Source organism: Sorex fumeus, unplaced genomic scaffold (genome assembly GCF_029834395.1).
Source record: "Sorex fumeus unplaced genomic scaffold, SorFum_2.1 ptg000024l, whole genome shotgun sequence".
NCBI classification, from domain to species: Eukaryota; Metazoa; Chordata; class Mammalia; order Eulipotyphla; family Soricidae; genus Sorex; species Sorex fumeus.
In genome coordinates, this window is record NW_026606081.1 from 4,831,939 (window position 1) to 4,853,897 (window position 21,959).

The 21,959-nt window shown below is 41.9% G+C and overlaps 1 protein-coding gene across 1 annotated transcript in view; it reads right to left on the minus strand.

Annotated features, from left to right (window-relative positions):
- FAT1 (FAT atypical cadherin 1) overlaps positions 1–21,959 on the minus strand; it is a 131,524-nt gene that overhangs the window by 50,915 nt on the left and 58,650 nt on the right. The window contains exon 5 of the mRNA XM_056114414.1: positions 149–210. Within this exon, the coding sequence (XP_055970389.1) occupies positions 149–210 (62 nt within the window). The remainder of the gene's footprint in view (positions 1–148; positions 211–21,959) is intronic.

The following is a 21,959-nucleotide window of genomic DNA, read 5'->3' on the forward strand; positions in this document are numbered from 1 at the left end:
GAATGTCAGCACCGGCTCTGAAACGGGCCCTCTCCAAGACAGCCAAGGCATGGACATAGGCCTACCCAGGAGCCTGCATCCACAAGCAGCAACCAAACTCCTGACAATCAGGAGATTCCCACTCCCCGCCAAAAAAAGAAATGCTTACCTCTAAGATGTGCTCATCCTGTTGCTCCCGATCGAGTTTTCTTGCTGTAGTTGTGATGAGACCTACAGAAGGATAACAGTCCATTAATCCTCACAAAATAAAGTCAATGACAAGACAATGTAACTGACACTATGCTGTATTTGTAAAAATCTGAGCAAAACTTTAATTTATGTGCAAGGAAAAATGATTCAAACAGGTAAGATAATTATTTTATTTACAGTAATATACTTGACACTTTATCATTCTAATGATGTTTAAACCTAATGGATAAATGACAAGAGTATATTAAGAGTGTAAGAAACTCGAATTTATTACCTTTCTATTCGTTCAGAAGTTTTCAAAATGTATATACAATTAACCAGAAAATGATTTTTTTGTTTTGGTGAAACAAAGTTATCCAGGATTCTCAACCTCATCCAGACCTCTTTTAACTACTAGAAGAATACGAATTGATAGAAATAACCTATACAGCTACATTTTTTAAAGAACTGGTAGAAGACTTACTATTGCTATGATTATCTTTGAATCATCTGCATTCAAAAATTAAGAACTGACATTACAAAAGTAAAGTAAATTTCCAAGTCGTGTTCAAGTAATTTCATTGAAAGAAAGTAATTCTCAAGGAAACCCCATGTTCTTTAGTTCCTTGATTTTTCTATCAAGCTAGGATATAGCTAGTTTCCTTCTCTAGAATTTTAATACCTACGAACTTAAAATGCCAAAATACACCAGAGGCCTGGGGAGATGGGTCAAAGAGCTGGAGAATGAGCCTGGCATGTGGGAGGTCTGGATTTGATCCCTGATGATGAACTGATCATCCCCCAATTATTGCAGGAACCATCCCCAAATACTCCTAGGTGTGGCCCCCAAACACACAGAAAACAAAATAAACAAACAATATGCTGAAATCTCGAAGACCATGAAACAGATCAAACATATTCTTTTGAGTACAAATGAAATTTCCCTACTTAACAATTCTCAAGTAGGCTGAGGCGGCACAGGTAGGTGATGATGGCCCTGATGTCAATAAAGGCAGAGAGATACACCTGGCTGTACTTACAGCTTACTCCTCGCTCTGTGCTCAGGAATCACTCCTGGTGGTGTTTGGAGGACCACATAGGGTGCTGGGGACAGAACCATTACCAGCCTTGTGCAAGTGCCCTACCCAGGCCCCTCAAGTAAAGGGTTGTTTTTCCTTCTTAGCAAGAAAACTACCCCCTACTGCCCAATCTTTGGAAGTTTTCCTACCAGGAAACACATCAAAGAATTCACTTTTAAGAACAGGCCTCATCACTGCCAGTGATTTTGTCCTATTAACCTAATTTCATCAAAACACGAATTAACAGCTATTGAAAATGGTCCTCCACATTTGTAAATTAAAGTTTTATATTTTTATTTACTCTGAAATCCTCCACGCCTTTAATGTTCCAAGAATATAAATCAACATTCTCTTCTCCATATTCAGTGAAGCAATGCTCTCTTTTCTAATGAGAATGACAAAGTTGTAACTAGATCCCGGGGTTTTTCCCAAACCACACTTTCAGATTGAGAGGTTCAAAGAAATGCTTCAGGATGTTTAATGGTGTGAAAATGTTGCTTGATGTGGCATAAACTTGATTTTCATTCGTCAAAAATCTTTCAAAGTCAATCTTTTGCGTCTCCTATAAAAAGTTTACCACCTCCTTTGAAGGTGGTTTTTAAACGAGTTCAAGAAAGACAGGAAATTACTGTAATTGATCTCATTTAACTGTCCTAATGTGACCAACAAAAAGCTATCACTGATAGTATCACCAGGGGCGACAGCTTGCATGTTCACAGCAAAACAGTATCCTGCGTCTGCGGCACACAACTATTCACTGCATAAATATACATCAGCAAGATCTGCTACAGTACACTCACCACCTTGGATTGCCAAAAGAACATACCCACATCAATCTACACTACTGCTTCAGTCACAGTCACAGTCACAGTCACAGTCCTCCCGTTGTTCATCGATTTGCTCGAGCGGGCCCAGTAACGTCTCCATCGTGAGACTTGATGTTACTGTGTTTGGCATATTGAATACGTCACGGGGAGCTTGCCAGGCTCTGCTGTGCGGGCGAGATCCTCTCGGTAGCTTGCGGGGCTCTCCGAGAGGGGCAGAGGAATGGAACTCGGGTTGGCCATGTTGGCTGTGTGCAAGGCAAACGCCCTACCGCTGTGCTATTGCTCAAATATGGCACCAAAAGTTATTTCTCAAAAAGTAAAATTTGAAAAATCTGTGTGTACCAATAACTTTCTTTGCAGAAGAACTGCAGTTGTTTATATGCTACTGATACTCTAAATTACTGTTGTGCCTGGTCAAACCCAAAATCTTGGGATCAAGTTTCCTGATGCACAACCTAGAGCAAACGTATATCCTAGGTTTGAAGTTATACGAAGGTCATGCTCTTAAATTAAAATTTTATGAACTCAAATCGGAAACTAAGTCCGTTCAAATGCTGACTATTATACTACTTCTTTCTTACCCATGCTAGCCTAGCTAACAGCTCTCCATCCTTCAGTTTAACCTTCGGGGGAGGCCTGGTACAGGGGTTCCACTGCGAAGTTCTCTAAGTTCTTAGATCAAGTTTGATCATGTGGTCTCCATGGTCTAGTCACTCATTTGAGTCTTCTCGGTATATTGCAAAGCCCATGAGGATAAACTTGACCTTTGTGGTTACATGATTATATCTGTTATCCCCCAAAACACGTAAGTATGAGAGCATATTAACATCAGCTTACATATGACAGAAAAACAGTAAACATGTACGGAGAAGCATGGTGTGACTCTTGGTCTAGGCAATGGTGGCATCCCGATTTAAAAGCACTTAATTACAAGCACAGCTCTACAGCCTTGAGAGATACAGGACCGTGCATAGGGCCTTGCACAGAGTCAAACCAAATTCGATCCCTGAAATCCCACGTGGTCCAAAGCCTCAGTAAGAGTGATCCCTGAGCGTTGAGTCAGAAGGAAGCCCTGGGCACAACTGCATGTGCCCCCCCCCCCCCCCGAAATAAACCAAACCAATGAAATAGACAAAATCAAGGCACAGATCTCAAGTCTGGAAACGTGGAGCCAGACAAATTTTGGTTATTCCACAAAGACAGAAAAGGGTATGAAGAATAACAGAATGGGTGGGTGTTGCGGTGGGTAGCTGGATAAGGGAAGAAATTATCCTACACATATGCAGATTTAATGCAATACTCATTAAAACCCTTTTGGTGATAATACATTTATTACTGACAATGAGAAAAAAGAAATAAAAAGAAAAGGGAAGAGGAGTGGGAGGGAGGGAGCAAAGGAGGGGCAGACGAGAAAACTTAGGCCAACCTTATTAAAGCAGGGAACACAGTGTTTAGTAAAACCATGAAGAAATGTAAAAGCAAAGGCGAAATGAAAACAATGTGTCCTAGAAACCAAAAGCAGAGAATTTTAAGTATAAAAAAGTCCATCCAAGTAATTCAGAGAGGCTTGGGAAAAAAAGGACAGAGTGAGAGTCGGGGAGGAAGGAAGTAGACTAGGAAAGGTATTTTCTGAAAAGGAGACTAGTTAGCATGTTAATACAGACTATTAATGAGTAACTGCACACATCAAAAGACAAAGATCTAGACCTGAGCTAGTCCCCATAATTGCCAGCAACTCCAGTGGGCCACTGAAATTTAAATTACATGCAAGCCATTTCAGGGACATGAAAGCGATTTCACAGGGACAGAAAGACTTTTTTTTTTTTTTAAAGACTAACAACACTCCTAGTCAAAAGGAATCCTACCAGAATGTCACAGGGCTTTCTCTTCCTGACTGCCATCAACAAAAAAAGGCCAACAGGAACCTGTGCACGCTGGAGAGGGCAGGCAGGGATGCAAACCCCTTAGCCAATGTGAAAAATCAGGGCTTTAATGGACTTCTCATATAAAAATGAACCCTGGAAGACAACAGACAATTTCGAAAGAAGCAGGAAGATGCACTAGGTTCTATAAAGACACACTTTATCTTTCATCAACTAACTGCATTTTATTAAATGAATATTAAATAAATGTATAAAACCGCAATATTGATTTCTATTAATGTAACAAATGCTTCCCATCCATCCTATGCTTTCCTACAATTTCACTGAGTTCAATATGTGCGTAACACTCATTTTCACCTAATTCTGCACATCTCAACCCTGCTGATCCCTCCTCTCTTGCCTACTTGTCACTGTCTTCAAATTCTTCAAGAACAGGCACAGTATCACTGACCTCTTTATATACATACCCATGCGATTACTTTTGTAAATATTAAATGCCCTAATAAGTGTACCCATTGCTTTCATTTTAAACATCTGTGCTTATCTGTAATTTTTATCCCTGAAGGGTGCAGACTTAATAGAAACAGTATGATGTTTCAGAATTGGGAGTGAAACCTGTAAGATTACCAGCCCAGTTGCTTGGGCCAAAGAGAAGCTAAATTGTTCCAAGTTTACTAGTAGGTCATTAGCAAAGCCAGGATTAGAATTTAGTTTTCCTAAAGCCCAGAAGTGAGGTCTGTCTGTGTTGGTGTTTTTGGGTTTTGTTTTTATTTCCAGTCTTGCCCCATCACATCACAAAGCTTGATTGCTACATTATGGTATTTCAGTTCTCCATAAAATCTAAACTTTGACTTACATGGAGTGGTGTAAGGGGAAATTCCAGCAAGAGTTAATCATTATGTATTTAATAGGTCAAAAAAAAAAAAGCATGTCAGAAAACAGAGTGCGCAAAAATATCCCCCAAAATACATGTTCAAGTCATAGTTTTTGTAAGTGGTGTGTTATCTTTGTTGGAAGAGGAACACTGTAAAATTAAAAGGACAAAGAAATTTCCCCAGGTTGGGAAAAAAATCCTTTTCTTTAGACTGGTACTATTTAAATGTATTGACAGGTTGAGGTAGCAGATACAATATCTGTACTACCAATTAGCAGAGAGAAACCCTACAAATATACGTGAAACTAAAACGAATTTTGCTGTGTTTGATGAAGCATTTTAAAACTAAAACAGCTATTCAAAACTTACACCGCCACTTTAGACATAAGAAAGAATGTATGCAAGCGGACTTGTTTGAATAATCATAATGCTGCAGCATAAAATTTTACTCTTTGCTATTTCATAGGAATCATATTAAAAACCATCTGCAAAGTTCAAGAGATGAAACGGACGTTCTAAAGCAGATACTGTTCAAAAGTAAACAAGGAAAGACCACTCAGTGGGTGAAGTTCCTAATGGGAGATCCTCCACATAAATTGGAGGTTTTGATTATACAGTCATTCAGCCAACTTTCCGTTGTCTACTGAGAATACAGAAGATTAAGATCCTTATCTAGCTTCCAAGACACAAGGAAACCCTCCCCCCCAATTTGGAAAAAATAAGGTGAGAGAGGGCAAGGGTTACATTCATGGAAAAACAATAAAACTAGAGTGTGAATACAGAAAACAAGGAAGAAAAGGCAAAGGCTATTCATACAAAGCAATTTGTATCTCTTGAAGTTGGTTGGATGACAAGGGAAATGCAACTCAGAGATTTCAATTCTACCTACCTACTAACCACCCACAAAGGCACATATGAATAAGGTGTCCTGATCAGCTTACCTGTAAGCCACCTCGGAACATGCAACCAGTCAAGGCGAAGACCAGAACTCCTCAGCAGGACCCTAACCTCAATGTCGGCTATTGTTTTAAGTCACTGAATTTTAGGAGGGTTTGCTACAAACACAAAAGCTAAACATTAAAATCTTCCTGACTTCTGCCTGTTTGCATACAAAGGTCAAGATAATGTATTAGGAGCTTTAAAGCTATTATCTCATTCAATTCATGTGTTTGTTAACGGTAATATCTATACCATAATAAATTCCGATTCATACAGGACCAGACAGATTAAACTGCTTACCCAAGGCGGTAGCTGGGAGGTGAATAAAGCCAGCCCAGAGTCTATGAACTCCAACATCTAAATGACTATCTCAACTTCCATATAACAGCTTATTTTTCTTCTCTTAAGAATTATCTTTTGTTCAGTGGGCTCCCTGTCCACCCAATTCTCATCCTCACCCCCGCAAAGATATGCCCAACTTGAATCCTGTGAGTAGGACATAGTTACAGCTGTCACCATGTAACTAAAGTGGGGTCACTATGAATTAGCAGAGAAACCCAAATTCATTGTGTCCTTAGGAAGGAAAAACAGATTTGACACAGAGAAGAAAGTCATGAAAAACTGAACAGAGAGCCTGTAGCAGTAATGTTGCCATGTGATCCAAAAAAAAAAAAAAAAAAAAAAAAAAAAAGAGGGTAAGGATAAGGAGCTCTGAGGGCTGGAAAGAGGAAGGAAGATTCTTTTCAAGTAGAGACTTCAGAGGGTCCCTGATGGGACTTCTGGTCCCTTGAGAATCAGCTGTGGTCAAAGTCAGACAGTTGAAGACAATCTGTTCCAGCAGTAATAGAAAAAGACTATGCCTTTTAATAGAAGCATTGAACAAATATGCTGAAAAAATACCCAAAAGGAACGACTGGTATGAGTGCTTTGTTTTAGGTTTGGGGGGTACAACCAGAGTTGCCCTGTGCCTGCAGGTGCTCTGCATCAAGGAATCACCCCTGAAAATTTCTGTGACCATGTGGTGGGTGGCCACATGGCGACAGGAAGCCTGGGTGGGCTGCATGCAAGGCCAGGGTCAACAGGCTCTCCAACCCACATGCACTTTTCTGTATTTGACTTTAGCCTTCATTTGAAATAGTTCGTGCCTTTACAGGGTATCATTCTACATACCACATGGTATCTCAGGTCCAGAGATGTTTGGGGGACACGATATCAAATGCATCATCAACAATACAAAGTTAATGAAATGATTTTTCCCTCAAAATGAAGGGGCGGCCACACTTCTGGGGAATCTTCTGAACACTTCTGACTGAAAGCCACTAAGCTTTAAAATTTAACTGATAAACTAAACATGCCACAATCTTTATCTCAATTGTATCTCTGAGCTTACTACTTCTCGTATTCTTTTCTCACACAGAACTAAGGAATAAAAAATGGCCCGAATACTATTTTTTTTTCTTTTTGGGTCACACATGGCAATGCACAAGGGTTATTCTTGGCTCATGCACTCAGGAACTACTCCTGGCAGTGCTCGGGGGACCATATGGGATGCTGAGAATTGAACCCGGGTTGGCCACATGCAAGGAAAATGCCCTACCCGCTGTGCTATTGCTCCAGCCCCCAAAATACTACTTTAACAATAATTGTCAATGCGAGCTAAATGCCTGTAAAACACAAACTTCCAATGAGTTCTATTTCAACAAAATGCCAAGACAGAAAAGACTCTTATGCTGAAAAAGAGCTAATATGATTTCTCTCTGTACTTTGAAAGCATTCACTCGTCTAACAAACAACAGAGGCCCTGGGGAACAATGAGACTAATAAAAGGGAAGTTTTCAAAATAATTTATCTAATGAAATAACTCTCTTTAGTCAGAAAAATTTACTCATGTTTCTCTACATTTCCAAAACTATCCTCTATTTCAGCCACAACATGCCCCCCCCAACACACACACACACACACACACACACACACACACACACAATGGGAGGGGGAAGAGGAGTGGCACGCTTATCAGAAAAAAATTAACAAAAACTATACAAAACAAGACTCAGAGACTATAAAACCCAGCTCCTGGAAGAGAACAGCACAGAGTCTCCTGCCTCCGCGCCTGGCTGTCCTCGCCGGGGCCCCTTGGAGGGGGGCGGGTTGAGTTTCCCTCCCCACCCCGACCAGGGCTCCAGCAGCCGAAGACCTCCAGAACCAGCCACCACCATGCTGAGACCACTCTCCGCTCACATGGAGGTACCGGTAGAGGAACGAAGGCATGCAGATCCCGGGACTGAGATCTCCAAGCCTACTTGGATCGGGGCTGAGCATCCTCCACCCAGATGCTCCAAATTCCAGTAGGGGGGGTCACACCCACCAACTGGCCCCCTGGCGCCGTGTAATCCCATCAACGGCCAAGACTCAGAGACTATAAAAACCAGCTCCCAGAAGACATCTTATCATCTCATTCCTACTTTGGACAAACTGGCAGGATACTGATTGTAACCTGCCCATATGGCAGAGTCTGACAAACTCCCCGTGGTATACCCAATATGCCAAATACCAGTAACAGTGAAGGGTCTCATTCTCCTAACTCTGAAGGAGCCTTGAATATGGCACTTTTTAAAAAAATCTCAGGGCTAGGACGAAGGAGACGTTACTGAGGCCTGCTCGAGGCAATCGACAAATAACAGGATGGTTGTGATTTTGATTGTGATACAAAACAAATATAGAAGACACAAGAGATTAGAAATTAAAAATAAGGATAAAAAGGTCTTAGAATTCTAAGATTGATATATATTCATATAGTCACATATCTTTGTGTGTGTATATATACATATATTTGGCTACCCAGGTTCTCAGGGGTCTCAGGCCAATTCATTTGGCCAATTGATTTAATGATAGAACCTGAGAAATCAGGGCAGCCTGGGGGTCCCTAGGCGCACAGCCAGGGTTGCTGGGAAAGCCAATGAGGTATTCCACCTCCACGCTATCTCCCTGGGCCCTGGCTTCTTAAATTTTAAGACAAAGTTCTATGGGACCGGAATGCAGCAGAGCCTGCTTTGAAAGTTCATTGAACTATGAAAAAAAACCAAAAAATCAAAAAAACTATAGTACCTACCCTACCTAAATGCATAGAAAAAGAGACATCATAGCGAAAAAGTATTCAAATGTTTTAAATGAAATTTCAGACGGGAAAAACACCACATGGAAACAGAAGCAGGAGAGAGTAGACTGCGGAATTCCGCACAGCACGGATCTGTCATTCGGCAACTATTTTTCCATGGAACGTTCTAGCCAGGATCTGAACCCTATCAGCTTTAGGAAAGACTTAGGAAAGAGAAATCACTCTCCAAATAAGGCTAGCTGCCGGCAGGCAGAGATGGAACATGCAAAGGCAGGCGGGGAAACAGATACCAGACCAAGGACAGAAATTTTCTGTTCAGGCTTGCCTCTTCCAACAGGGAAGATGGAAACCAACTGCATCTCCCTAGTTCAAAAAAATCTTATATTAGCAGCAACCACCGGCTCTGAACATGCAGCAGGGGGGCCTGGGGGACGCACCCCCCCCCCCACACACATACTGACACAGGGAAGAGCACCCACCCAGAGACGCAGACACAGGCGCGGACATCAGCAGCCCAATCGGCATGCTCCAATTACAGACTGCCTTCTAGACCCTGAGCGGTGCTCAGTTTTCCCTTCCGTTATCACTCAACATCCCTCCCCTTGGACCGGCTGATGATGAGCTCAGGGGAACTGCAGTCCGGCTGTCTTTATTTAGGTGATGCTCCAAGACTGCATTTAACTACAGTCGGTCTAGAGCTCTTTTGGCAGCTGCGGCCATCTGAGCAGCTATTGTTTGCCACTGCAGTCCTGGTGCCGGCAGGATTAGGCTCGGAGCCAAAAATGGAGTGCTATTCATAGAGCCTCAAGGCGGGTGCTCAGGACTCCCTTCACGCAGGCCCGCAGAATCCCACGGAAAACTGGAGAGAAAGCAAAGTCTAAAGTCACACCGACAGAGGCTGAGCAGAAGCCTGAAATCACATTTCTCTTCTACTTTTAACACTTTAAAGTTTGGGGTTGGAAATGAGTAAAATACAAGTGCTGGGGGAGACACAGGACACATGCTTTTTTACATACGGGAGGCCAAAGTTGAGTCCTTGACACCACGTGGGTCCCAGAGCACCACCAGGATTGCGGCACAACGACCAAACCATAAAGAGGTCAATATAAAATCAAAAGCCAAATGCAATTCACTGGGAATGGCCCTGCAAACGTCTGCTATAAAGGGGAGAGAGGAACGGAAACCCAACCAACAGGATTACTATCACGTTGACATAACTGACTTCATCTCACGCACTTAAATACCGGATCACAAATACAATCTTAGTAAATCAAATTTAGCAAAGCAAATGAGAACTTTTTGACAAAACTTATCCTAAGGACTCAGGGTTAACAGATTTAGAAGGAAAGTACAATATATAAGTTCAGCATGTGCTAGAAAGGCACTAAATAAAAGTTGACTTCTTTTTGATTTTAAGTCTAACACATCAAAATATAAAATAAACACGAGGAACAGGTGAGAACATTCGCTCCTGCAACTATCTGAATATCTTAGTAAGGAGATAAGCCTTAGCAAAATATTTTAGTAAAAATATAACAAACAGATAAAAAGGGGGAAAAAAAACCCCTTTTTTTCTTAATGAATTCCTGCCATTGTACAGGGACTGGCCTTTCACTTCCTTCCTCTGCAGCTATCAAATGTTACCGGAAACCCTTGGAAGTTGTTTGCAGCTGCAGATATTTCCTATTGCACTCTGTTTAGCCTCTGTTCTAAAATGCCACTGACACTGATTAAGAAAAAAAAAAACAGTGATACCTGGACTAGAACATGAATGAGTTAGATGAGCAGCCACCCAGTATACTTAGGTACTATTACAGCATTCTATGACTTAATCACACTTTAAAGTTTAGTATGTATAAGCCATATGCACATATAGATATAAACATATTTTACGTATAACCAAAATATGAGCTTATAAAAGCCTTTATGCAATCAAATAACATTTCTCATATTTAAGACAATTTCTATCATCGAACCCGATCCTACACGCAGTCAACCAAGGAAAATCAGGCCACTGTGTGAAACTGTCATCTACAAAATAGAAGAAGCTCTAATTCTGTTGAGTGTGAATATCTCAGTCCAGAACAAGGAAAGAGGGGGAGGGGGCGGAGAGGAGGAGTTCAAGAAATGGTCAAGATTTAAAGCAGGTGCGCACAAGCTAAAATTTCAAGCTCAGAAGTATTCTTAACAAGCTACATCAGCATACATGCAAAAAGGTGTGAATATCAAGAGTTGGTACAGCTTTCTTTCCTGAGAGCTATTTTTCAGAGAAGAAATCTGACCAATATTCCATTACAATTTTCTGAATTTTATCTGAGAGTTTATTTAACCTGAATGACTAACATTCTGGTGATTATGCTTTCAAGAATAATTTGGATAACCTAGAGAAACCAAACACAGACTCACCTTTTTCTAAGGATTCACTGCTTGAACAACGGGGAAACTTTCCCAATTTCTACTTCAGGGCTATCAACTAAGTCTCTCCCCTCAGAAACAAATCAACAATTTAAACAGTTGAACTAGCAAAATGGCTCATCAATATCATCAGAGGTCAAAACACGACCTCAACCTGGTTTTAGATGACTAAACCTCGGCAAACTGAGGCTGGGGTTGACAGTCTTACAAAGTTAGAATAAAATCAAAAGCAGAACACTCTATTTTGACAGATAGAGAGTACTTGAAATTCAAAGTCCATAAATAAAGTTCAATTGGAACACGTCCCCACCTGTTCATTTCCACACTGTCTCTGGCTGTTGTTGGTCTGCAGTGACAGAGTTGAGAAGCTATGACAGAGACCTTATGGCTTGCAACCTAAAATACTCTCTATCCTGGCTCTTCCAGAAAAAAAAGTTTGGTGATCCTTGCAGTACACGGTTAATATGACTAAATTTAAACACTCGATGTTATTTAAAAGCTTTTGCTTTTTGATCTAAAGATATCAGAGAACTTAAGATTAGCCTGAAAAACGCAACCATTATATAACCTATATATTCTTTAATACAGAAAAACAGATTAGGGCACAGAAAACCAAGTTTTCAGGGCTGTATTCGCATCCCAAACCCAAAGGCAGAAAGAGAAAAAGAAAGTGAATACACAGAAAAGCAGAATTTGGCCAGTCAAGTCTTTCCTGGTACCAGCCATTGCTAGCCTTAATTTCTCCGAAGTAATGTAATAATTGTGATTGATTTTTTTTTTTTTTTACTTTTGGGTTCACACCTGGCGATGCTCAGGGCATACATGCTTGTGTAATAAATACACGACATAGAAGCCCTTCTCATCCTTGCGTCCCTCTCCGGCTCCTAATGGGAAAGTTTAGTTCTAGATTGATCGAAAAGTGAAGACAAGAAAAGGTCAAGGGATGGAATAGTAATGCAAGATCAGAGAACAAGGCAGGAAGAGGACAAAAGGAAGAAAACCACAGTCTGCTGCTTCTCTGTGGTACTCTCCTTCAAGATCAACTCTCAGAGGTATCACACTTGAGACAACCTAATAGAAATCGGCTCAGAGTGAGAAGTGCTGGACTTCAACGTTTCAGTGTGGTGTGTTCCAGAGCTAGCAGGGGAAGGATTTTGAGCGAAGGTCGCCCTCCAAAATACAAGAAATGTTTACCTCCCAGAAATGATGAAGGAAATGCTAGAAAGAGTAAGAGAAAAACCCTCACACTCATCTAAAAACCACAATTTTTGGACTACAAAGGATAGAAATATATCTAATTGCTGTCAGGGAAATGAAGCGTTTTAAAGATGGACAAGAGAAATCATACATGCACATATACTCACCCAAAAGATGCTTTGTTACAAACACTGCTGTTTATTTTATTTTAGCCATATACTAAAACTCAGTGCGTTTTTCCTAATAAGAAACTCTGCATTAGTGAATGAGAAAGTGCAGAAAGCAACGTGTTTGGGGCTGGAGCGTTTGCACAACGGGTAGGGCGTTTGCCTTGCACGCGGCCGACCCGGGTTCAATTCCCAGCATCCCACATGGTCCCTTGAGCACCGCCAGGAATGATTCCTGAGTGAAGAGCCAGGAGTGACCCCTGAGCATCGCCAGCTGTGACCCAAAAAGCAAAAAAAAATAAATAAAAATAAAAATAAAAAGCAATGTGTTTACTAGACTGTGAAACCAATTGGCAGTCAAAGTTAAAAGGATACAAACATACATAAATATACATGTAAATAGATGTAATGTGGCAAGTCCACCAGTAACTAGAACATAAAGTTATGGTTATAGCTTTCCTGGTAAATACGCAGCATCTAATGCTGTTAATGGGAAATGCAAGATGCATATCAGCTGCATAAAAATGGAAGAAGAGTAAAACATGAACGCTTGCTAGCTTGCTGGTACAGGTGTCAAAGATACTGCAAACACTAGTTGCTTCAAGTGGCCTAAAATGTAAATTTTTTTAGAAGCCAGCTGTGATAAGGCCAGCTGATAGGCATGTTTCCCTATCAGCTGGCAATGAAAAGCAGTTTGATACAATTGCCTAGGGGGCTTATAAGCCACATCACCTAGGTTCTAGGAGGCAGAGAAGAGGCAGGACAAAGGTGCATTGGTGTTTGCAAAGCAGCACACGCATGCTCAGGACCGGTTGGTTTGGATCACTTCAGGGGACTCAAGCTGATGGGCTTTTCCTAAGTGTCTAGTACTGGGTCCTGAGATTTCAGGGCAAGGGAACAGTGGCCTGCAAACGGAGGCGGTTCCTGGCCTGGGTTCAGAGTAGTTCATACGCTACAGTGAATCATCAACCACCTCTTAAGAACAGACTAAACCTGAGTGGGAAGTCTCTGCCCAGTGAAGGCACCAGAGCACAAAGGAAACAGAAGATGAAACAGAATTAACACGTTAAGGAAGTGAAAGGAGTGTCCAAGGAGCAGGAGCAGAAGAACCGCTGGCAGTACTCAGAGGCTACTCCCGGCTCTGTGCTCAAGGGTCATTCCTGGCGATGCCAACATCCCTCTTGGTGGTATGGTGATAGAACCCAGGTTTTCTGCAGGCAAAGCCTGTGTTCAGCCCATTAAGCAACACTCTGACCCAAGGAACAAAAACTTTCAATGGCTATCCTTTGTGTTTCTTCAGTATTGTGTACTAAATGAATGCATAACTTATTTATAATGAGTAATATAATTTATGAATTATGTTACATACTCTCCAGTCTAGGTAAACAGAATATGCTGATTATAAATGTTGTTTTGAAGAAGAGGCTTAGTTAGTACTTGAGGATCCAATTTCTGCCCATTAGTACAATGCAGTGATATAGATTTTATAGTGATTTATATATGATTCTATACATTGCAGAGCCATTTCCGCGATATTGCTAAGTTTATGTTTTGAATAAATCTACAAATTCAATTTTCACTTGTTGAAGAGATACGAAAACCTTAGTTATGATTTATGATACTCATTAAATGAGGCTTTACCATTATATACATAGGTGTGGCAGTACTAATAAATTAAATAAGTTTTCTAAAAGAAATATAGAAATAGTGGAACTTCTGCATCCAGCTAGCTAGGATCAGATTTTGCCTTTAATATGAAGCAAACCAAAAAGGACAAAATTAATGGAATAATGCTATGCGGAACACAACACATCAATCATGAAAGGAAGATACTGACAGGAGAGTAACAAGGTGAGTCCTGTGATAGTCCGAGCTGTGCTTGGACAGAATTAATCAACACGTGTTCATTCCCAGATGAAATGCATGAGAAATGAAAATTTACATCCATATGAAGATTTGTGCCTAAATGTTCACAGCAGATTTATTTACAACATGCCAACCTGGCAAGAACACGAGTGTTCATCCATCAGTGATGGAGAGCGTACACTGACAAAGAACAGAACAAGGGGCGCAGATGGGGTGGGAAAAACAGCACCGTGGTAAGACACTTGCCTTTTGCCCCCAGGTTCAATTCCACACCGAGAAGTCTCCCACACCCCACCAGGAGGGATCTCTGATTGCAGAGCTGGGGATAAGCCCTGAGCGTAGTCTGCTGTAGCCTCAAAACAAAAACAAAAAAGAATATACCCTAACAAAAGACGTGGCTTACCTCACATGGGTGAATCCCAAAATAAATAAGCTTGATTCAAGCCTCCCCGCGCTGTACACACACACTCAAAAGTATGTAGGATCATGTATCCTTTATATAAAATTCTACTTAAGTGAAACCAATAAAGTAACGCCCTCCCCCTAAAAAGCAGTAACAGTGATTGGCTGGACCTGATGGGCAAAGGAGCTGAGGGACGCTTTTGTGGGCAGAGCTTCGATCGACTCTAGACCTGTTTTTCACACTTCAGCACTACCAAAACTTACTAAATCACAGACTTGAAAAGCATGGACAGTTCACTGCATTTCAAACATGTTTCTAGACAAGTTTTTTAGAGAGGAATACTGGCTTTTTTTTTCCCCCTAAGACCTAGAAAATAACCAATGTATAGATGAAAAAGCTACAGCTTTTCCTAAACACGAACATTCCTAAAAGTAACACTTTGAACTTAATCTCATGGTTATAAACTTCCTATCACTCTTCCAAAGTTCAAGCTGATGATAACATCGCCGACGGACACTTTGGTTGGGCTTTGCTGGCTTCCTGAGGTTGCTCAGGGACAATGAAAACTGAAGTGCACAGTGGTCCCTATTGTCCAGGTCGCGGCTTCCTGTGTCCTTGACATGCCAAGAAGGAAGCTGGGCTTATCTGTCTGCAGGAGCTGGGTACTGTTCAAGCTCGTGCACCCTTAGCCTTCTATGCACTTGTCTCTCTCTCCCACCTCGAGCATTTGCACAGTTTACTAAGAAGCAAATCTACCCCCACTGAGAGCGGGCAGAGCCAAACAAGAGATACTATAAAATCGTATGGTTTTAACAAAAGTGTGCGTATCAGAAAGAAAGTGGATGGATTTTCTTAGGTTTGCACACTCTGGAAATACCTCACGTACCTCTAGCTTGGAGTAAACATCAACATCAAGAATAAGAACCCTCGGAGGTGGGCAGAGACAGTTCTTGGCGGCATAATCAAGCAGAGAAACAGCATAGATGACAAAACACGTTCAAAAATCTTCACACCTGTTGATTTACAACCCCAAATTCAGATTGCTCAATTCTGTCACATTATGACAAAAGGAGAAAAGGGTTCTGAGGGGTTGAGTGAGGTCTTCACACTTACAACAAGCTTATGCCCATAGCCCTTTGCCCTAGCATCACCCCCACAGACTGAGGGACCAGCTCCACTCCTGTGTCTCTCCCCAAGTCCCTAAAGAAGGGGAGGGAAGAACAGGGGCCGGGACTCACCCCCTCCTCAGGTGTCTGGGATGAACCTGCCCCTGAGGGCTTCAGCCTTTCCTCGAGGCTCTCTTCTGGACACATTTGTTAAAAATCAAACCTGAATAAAACTACAAGTTTCATCTGGGAGGGGAAAAAAAAAAACATGCTCAAGGCTAATTCCTGGCTCTTCTGCAGGGAGATCCCTAAGGCACTGCTAGGCTTCTCAAATAGGGCTTTAAAAAAAAAAAAGAATTTATCTGCTAAACCTTATGCTGACATTTAAGGGTTTGCATCAAATGCAGCCGTTCTTCCAGATTCTCATATAGCCTTTTTTTAATTTCTAGGCTGCTAACACACATCACTCCAAACTGCGTCCCAACATGACAAGCACCCACTACCTCATCTCCATCCATCTACTTAATTTTTTTTCCCCAGAAGCAGCAATTTGCTTTATTTTTTTATTAATTTATTTATTTTGAATACCCATCCGTCCACCAGTGACCATTTCCCACCACCACGGATCCCAGTATCCCTCCCACCCCCCAAACCCCCATCCCACCCTGTCACTGTGGCAGGGCATTCCCTTTTGTTCTCTCTCTCTCCTACTGGGTGTTGTGGTTTGTATAAGAGTTTAGCCTGATTTTCAGGGAGAAATGTTGGATGATTTACTTTCCACTGATCACTTTGTATATAGGGAGATGTCGCGCGGCTGCATAAGCGGCCGCGCAATTTGGAGTAAATGTCCTGGTTCCTGCATACTCGAGCTATGCTTGTAGAGGCTCATGGTCACCGGGGTTCCATCTCGAGGCGGCGGGTCCATCCATCTACTTCAACCATCATCAAAAATCAGTCTCACACTTCTCCGAAGAGCCTCCTTATTCCTGACTCCATCACACTAGCCCGCTTCCCGACTTGATCTCAGAGCCACCTGTTTATTTCCAGGGTGGAGAGTTTATTATTTTTTTTTCTGACTAGGGCTATTTGGAGATGCGTAGAGTTCTATGAAGGTCACACAAAATTAACAATGACAGGTTAGCATGCTATTTGGTCTGTCATTGAATGACCCTGTCTCGGCTGCCTAGGCAGGGTCAATCCCAGTGGTTCTAAAGTAGATAACAACTTCACAGTCTCTCTCTCTCTCTCTCCTCTCTCTGCACAGGACCCAGGGCAGCAGCCTGTGCACAGGGAGTACATCCATGGCAAGGCATGTCGACTTTCTCCAGGCTACTGCATGTTTTGAAAGACACCAGCCCCAGGGGGTGGGAGAGATACTGGGATCAGTGGTGGTGGAGAATGGGCACTGGTAAAGGAATGGGTACTCGAACACTATATAATTGAAACCCAAACACAAAAATTTGTAAGTCTACAACTGTACCTCATGGTGTTTCACTAATAAAAATAAAAAGAGAAAGAGGGAGAGGGGGGAGAGAAAGAGAGAGAGAGAGAGAGAGAGAGAGAGAGAGAGAAACAAAGCCCACAAAACACCACCAAATACAATGTACATTGGAGCCAGCAGAATGATTTTACTTCAACAAGTAAGCCTATCCAAAGAAGATGCACAAAATCTACTAAGATCTTCTCTGTCTTCTGTCAGGCTTAACAAACACAGTGGCCGTGGAGTGGTTCCCCAGATCAGTCTCAGCTCTGTTATACACACAAGCATTAACCGGAGTGCAAAAGCACTCCTCACTAATCACAAAATGTTGGACCCGGAAAACCAGGCTTCTCCGGATTCCCAGAGGAAAACGCCTCACCACTACCCAGATCTCTTCATTTCCAGCCCAGTGACTTGCTCACTCAGCCATGAATTATTAAGTAACATGATTTAGGGTCTCCAGGTGGTGTTATGCATCAGTAAATTACGGGAACTTGCTCCTACCAGACAGTATTTCAACAGTTTTCACAATCTGGCCCCCAATACTACAAACTTACTGATCAAAAACCAGTCTGCTCTAAATGTTTTGAGAAGGAGGCATACTTTGGACTCGAGGACCATGCCCAAATTTTCTGCTGAGTCGAGAAAATTGGAATCATTTAGAGACAGACCTTGGAGGCTATATTTATGTCCTCTAATAACACGCATGCTAAATATATGTACTATATATATGATTATGTCTTGATCTTTACCTTGCAATAAGCTCTACAGCTTATAAAGTGCTTCACAACAAATACTCCTGGGTACCAGCTATAACAATATCTGCCTTGACAGAGAAAAGCAACAAGCAAAAGAATCCCACACCGAAACAACCTTTCTGTACCCCTTATGAATTCTCTCCTGTGCTCTGTTAGCAAGACGCACATGAGCTGCATCTGGGCGTTGCGGGGGAGGTGGGGGCCTATCTGTCTATCTATCAGCTAACTGCTCCTGGCAGGGCTTATTCTCTCCAAAGGCACACAAAGATGTCTTATAACCAGCTCTTCCTAAGAGGGGATGGAACAGGAAGAAGTGGAAGCATATGGCAGAGGGCAGGAACAAGTCACCACCACACCCCACCAGATCAGAGGCGCCATTTCAAGCTTCCTGTGAGACTCAGACCTGTTCCATCTCCTTGATTTCCTAGTTCTCTCCTCACTCCACTTCTCCTCGAACAGCTCTTCTGGCCAGAACGATAGGGTCTGCTCAGATAGCCAAAAGAACACTGACTGCGAGTTTGCCTCCCCTTTGAAGAAAGCTGAGACAGAGATAGAGGGCATAAGAAAAATGAAAACATTTTCAAATTTCATTCGCCAAACAATTTTAAAATCAGGACAGCCGTGCCCTTGAATTATCAACCCAAGGTTTCAATTCTAATTTCTGTTTTTCAAGGTCTGTGATTACCGTTCCCCTCACCTCCATCCCCCTACCCTCAGCTCACAAGAAAATCTTTTTTTAACTTCAAAACCCTCTCTGGGATTTTCAAAAGTCGTGTTTCCTATTTTTTTCCTAGTGCCTTCTAATTTTTATGTCTTAGTTCTTTCATTTTATTTCACGAAGGAGGCTGAACTTAGTTACCACTTATGTAGTAAAAATAGTATATAACTACCTTGCTTAAATTCAAGTCTTCATGTTCCTGAATCATCCTTAATTTTAGCCCTTCTTCTTGGGCTCAGCGTCCTGCAATCAACCCCCGAAATTTCCCAAAGAAAATAACTCTCACATTCTGTTTTACTCATATGTAATGAAATTCTTCTAAGACTTAATCATTCTTTTGATTTTGGGGGCAGGGCTAAGAATGCCAAGGATCTAACCCAGAGCCTCATACATGCACATCATGTGCCTGACCACTCTTTGGCCCCTAGTTTTAATCATCCTAAATAACCATACTCGCTTTCTAAGCATACGACCCCCTCTCTATTCTCCATCGGAGCAGTGTGTCGAAAGTCTGGCCGAAGAGCTACAACACAATTATTTCAAAGCAGAAATGCTATGCATACAAAGAAATATTAGTTCATTTTTAACAACCGCGACAATCTATAATATGATGACATATGAAATATGATGACAAGAAGTTTAGAAACCAGTATTTTAGCATACATTTAAAAAGACAAAATATATATACACATGACTTCTCTCAGGTATTGCATTTTGGCACACAGACACTAAAACCAGTTTCTTTCCACCATAGGAATTGCTTCCTTTAACATTCAAAAAGGAAGTAATGGGAAGAGAGAGACAGTTCAGGGGTTATATCCCTTGTCCTGAATGCAGCTGACCGGAGCTGATCCCTAGCATATTGCCTCCTGAGCACTGCCCAGAGTGATCCCTAAGCACAGAGGCAGACTGAGCCCTGAGCACCTCCAGGTGTGGTCCCTAAGCTCTCCCCTCACCGAAATAAAGAACAAAAGAAAATTATGATATAAGGCTGGTACGCAAACCAACAAAAAAGGGATTTTAAAAAGACTGGTAAGGAATTGAGGATATCTCCTCCTTTTAGACAGTTTTTTGTATTTTTCCCTTAACATACACTATATGGGATTGGAAAAGCCAGCTCCTCTAGAATAAGGAAAGCCAGGATAGAAGCAAAGACATGACAAAAGCATGTAAACTCTCCTAAACTTTCTCTACAGAATAAGATTCTACTGAAAATTACTCTACCATAAAAGCCACAAATTGTGGGGGCCAGAGCGATAGTACCGTGGGTAAGGCGTTTGCCTTGCACACAGCCGACCCAGATTCAACCCCCGGCATCCCATATGGTCCCCCAAGCACCGCCAGAAGTAATTCCAGAGTGCCGAGCCAGGAGTAACCCCTGAGCATCGCTGGGTGTGACCCAAAAAGCAAAACAAACAAACAAACAAAAACCCCCACAATTGTTCAGTTCCCTACTGGATAAAAAGTATTATTTTCCAGGCCAGAGCAACACTACAGCAGGTGAAAGTACTTGCTGTGCTTATGGTCGACCAGGTTGAATCTCCAGATCAGTCAAGGGTGATCTGAGTCCAGGGCCTGGGATTAAGCCTGAACTTCACAGATATGACTCAAAATCAATCCCTCTCCCCCAAAATGTTTTCTTTAACTATAGACATACTATCCTTTCAAGCTCATGTTTTAACTCTGATAAAACCACAAAGAAAACAGGCGCAGGAGTATCAGTACAGTGGGTAGGGCACTTGCCCTGCACACAGCCAGGTTTAATGCCTGGCATCCCATTCTGTCCACTGTGCACTGCCTGGAGTGATTCCTGAATTCAGAGTCAGGAGGAAGCCCTGAGAACTACCAGAGACGGCCCAAAAAGCTAAGAAAGAAAAGAAGGGAGGGAGGGCGGGAGGACAGGAAGGCCGGCTGGCGGGCCAATACATGGAAAAGAATGCATCAGTCTGCAAGTGAGGCTCTCATTGCAATGAGACCTTGCTTTTCACTCCACAAATGACAGCTAGTCAGAGCCTCTTTTTAAAATGAAATAATATAAAAGAGAACTAAAAAAAAAGTAGATGCATTATCAAATGTGAAACAAACAAAAAAAGGTATAAAATTCAGAATTTAAAAAAAAGGATTAAGAGTCAAGAAGCTATGTACTTAGAAAGGAAGAGGTCAGGCACGGAGATGAGAAAACAGAGGGGAAATATCAGTTACCAGCTCATAAAAGTAACTTCTCCCAATCTAAAAACTGTTTAATCTCAACCCACGAGGGCTTAGAGATACAATACTACTCTAGGAAAATTTTCGAAAGCTACCATGAATTGTGAAATATGCTTCTGATATTTCCCATAAAAAGCAGTGTTCAGAAAATTGGAGCATTTAGCAAGCAGTGGGATTCGCAGTAATTTTGAGATAGAACATTAATACAGGAGCTATTACTGAAACAGTATTTGCTTCTTATCCGGAAAGTGAAACTGTACATATTACAAGTCACTTAACAGCCTTATCAAAAGCCAACTCAAAAGGAAAACAATTTATTAAATACTAAAGCAAAGCAGCCAATTAAGAAAGAGTCGTTAAGGGTTGGAGCGATAGCACGGCGGGTAGGGCGTTTGCCACACGGTTGACCCGGGTTCAATTCCCAGCCACCCATATGGTCCTCTGGGCATCACCAGGGATAATTCCTGAGTGCAGAGCCAGGAGTAACCCCTGCGCATCGCCAGTTGTGACCCAAAAAAGCAAAAAAAAAAAAAAAGAGTTGTTAAGGTGCATGCCTTGTACATGGCGAATCCTTGATCAATTTGTGGAATCACACGGTCCCCAAGGACAGCCAGGTGCAGCTCTGAAGGTCTCTGAAAAGCGCTGGAGTAACCCAGGTAATCTCCAGGAGGCGAAGGCCACGCTAACAACACTGCTTCTCCAGGCCCTCACACTGACCAGGCCTGGGAACCGATGGGAGCGGACCCTGGAATCCCA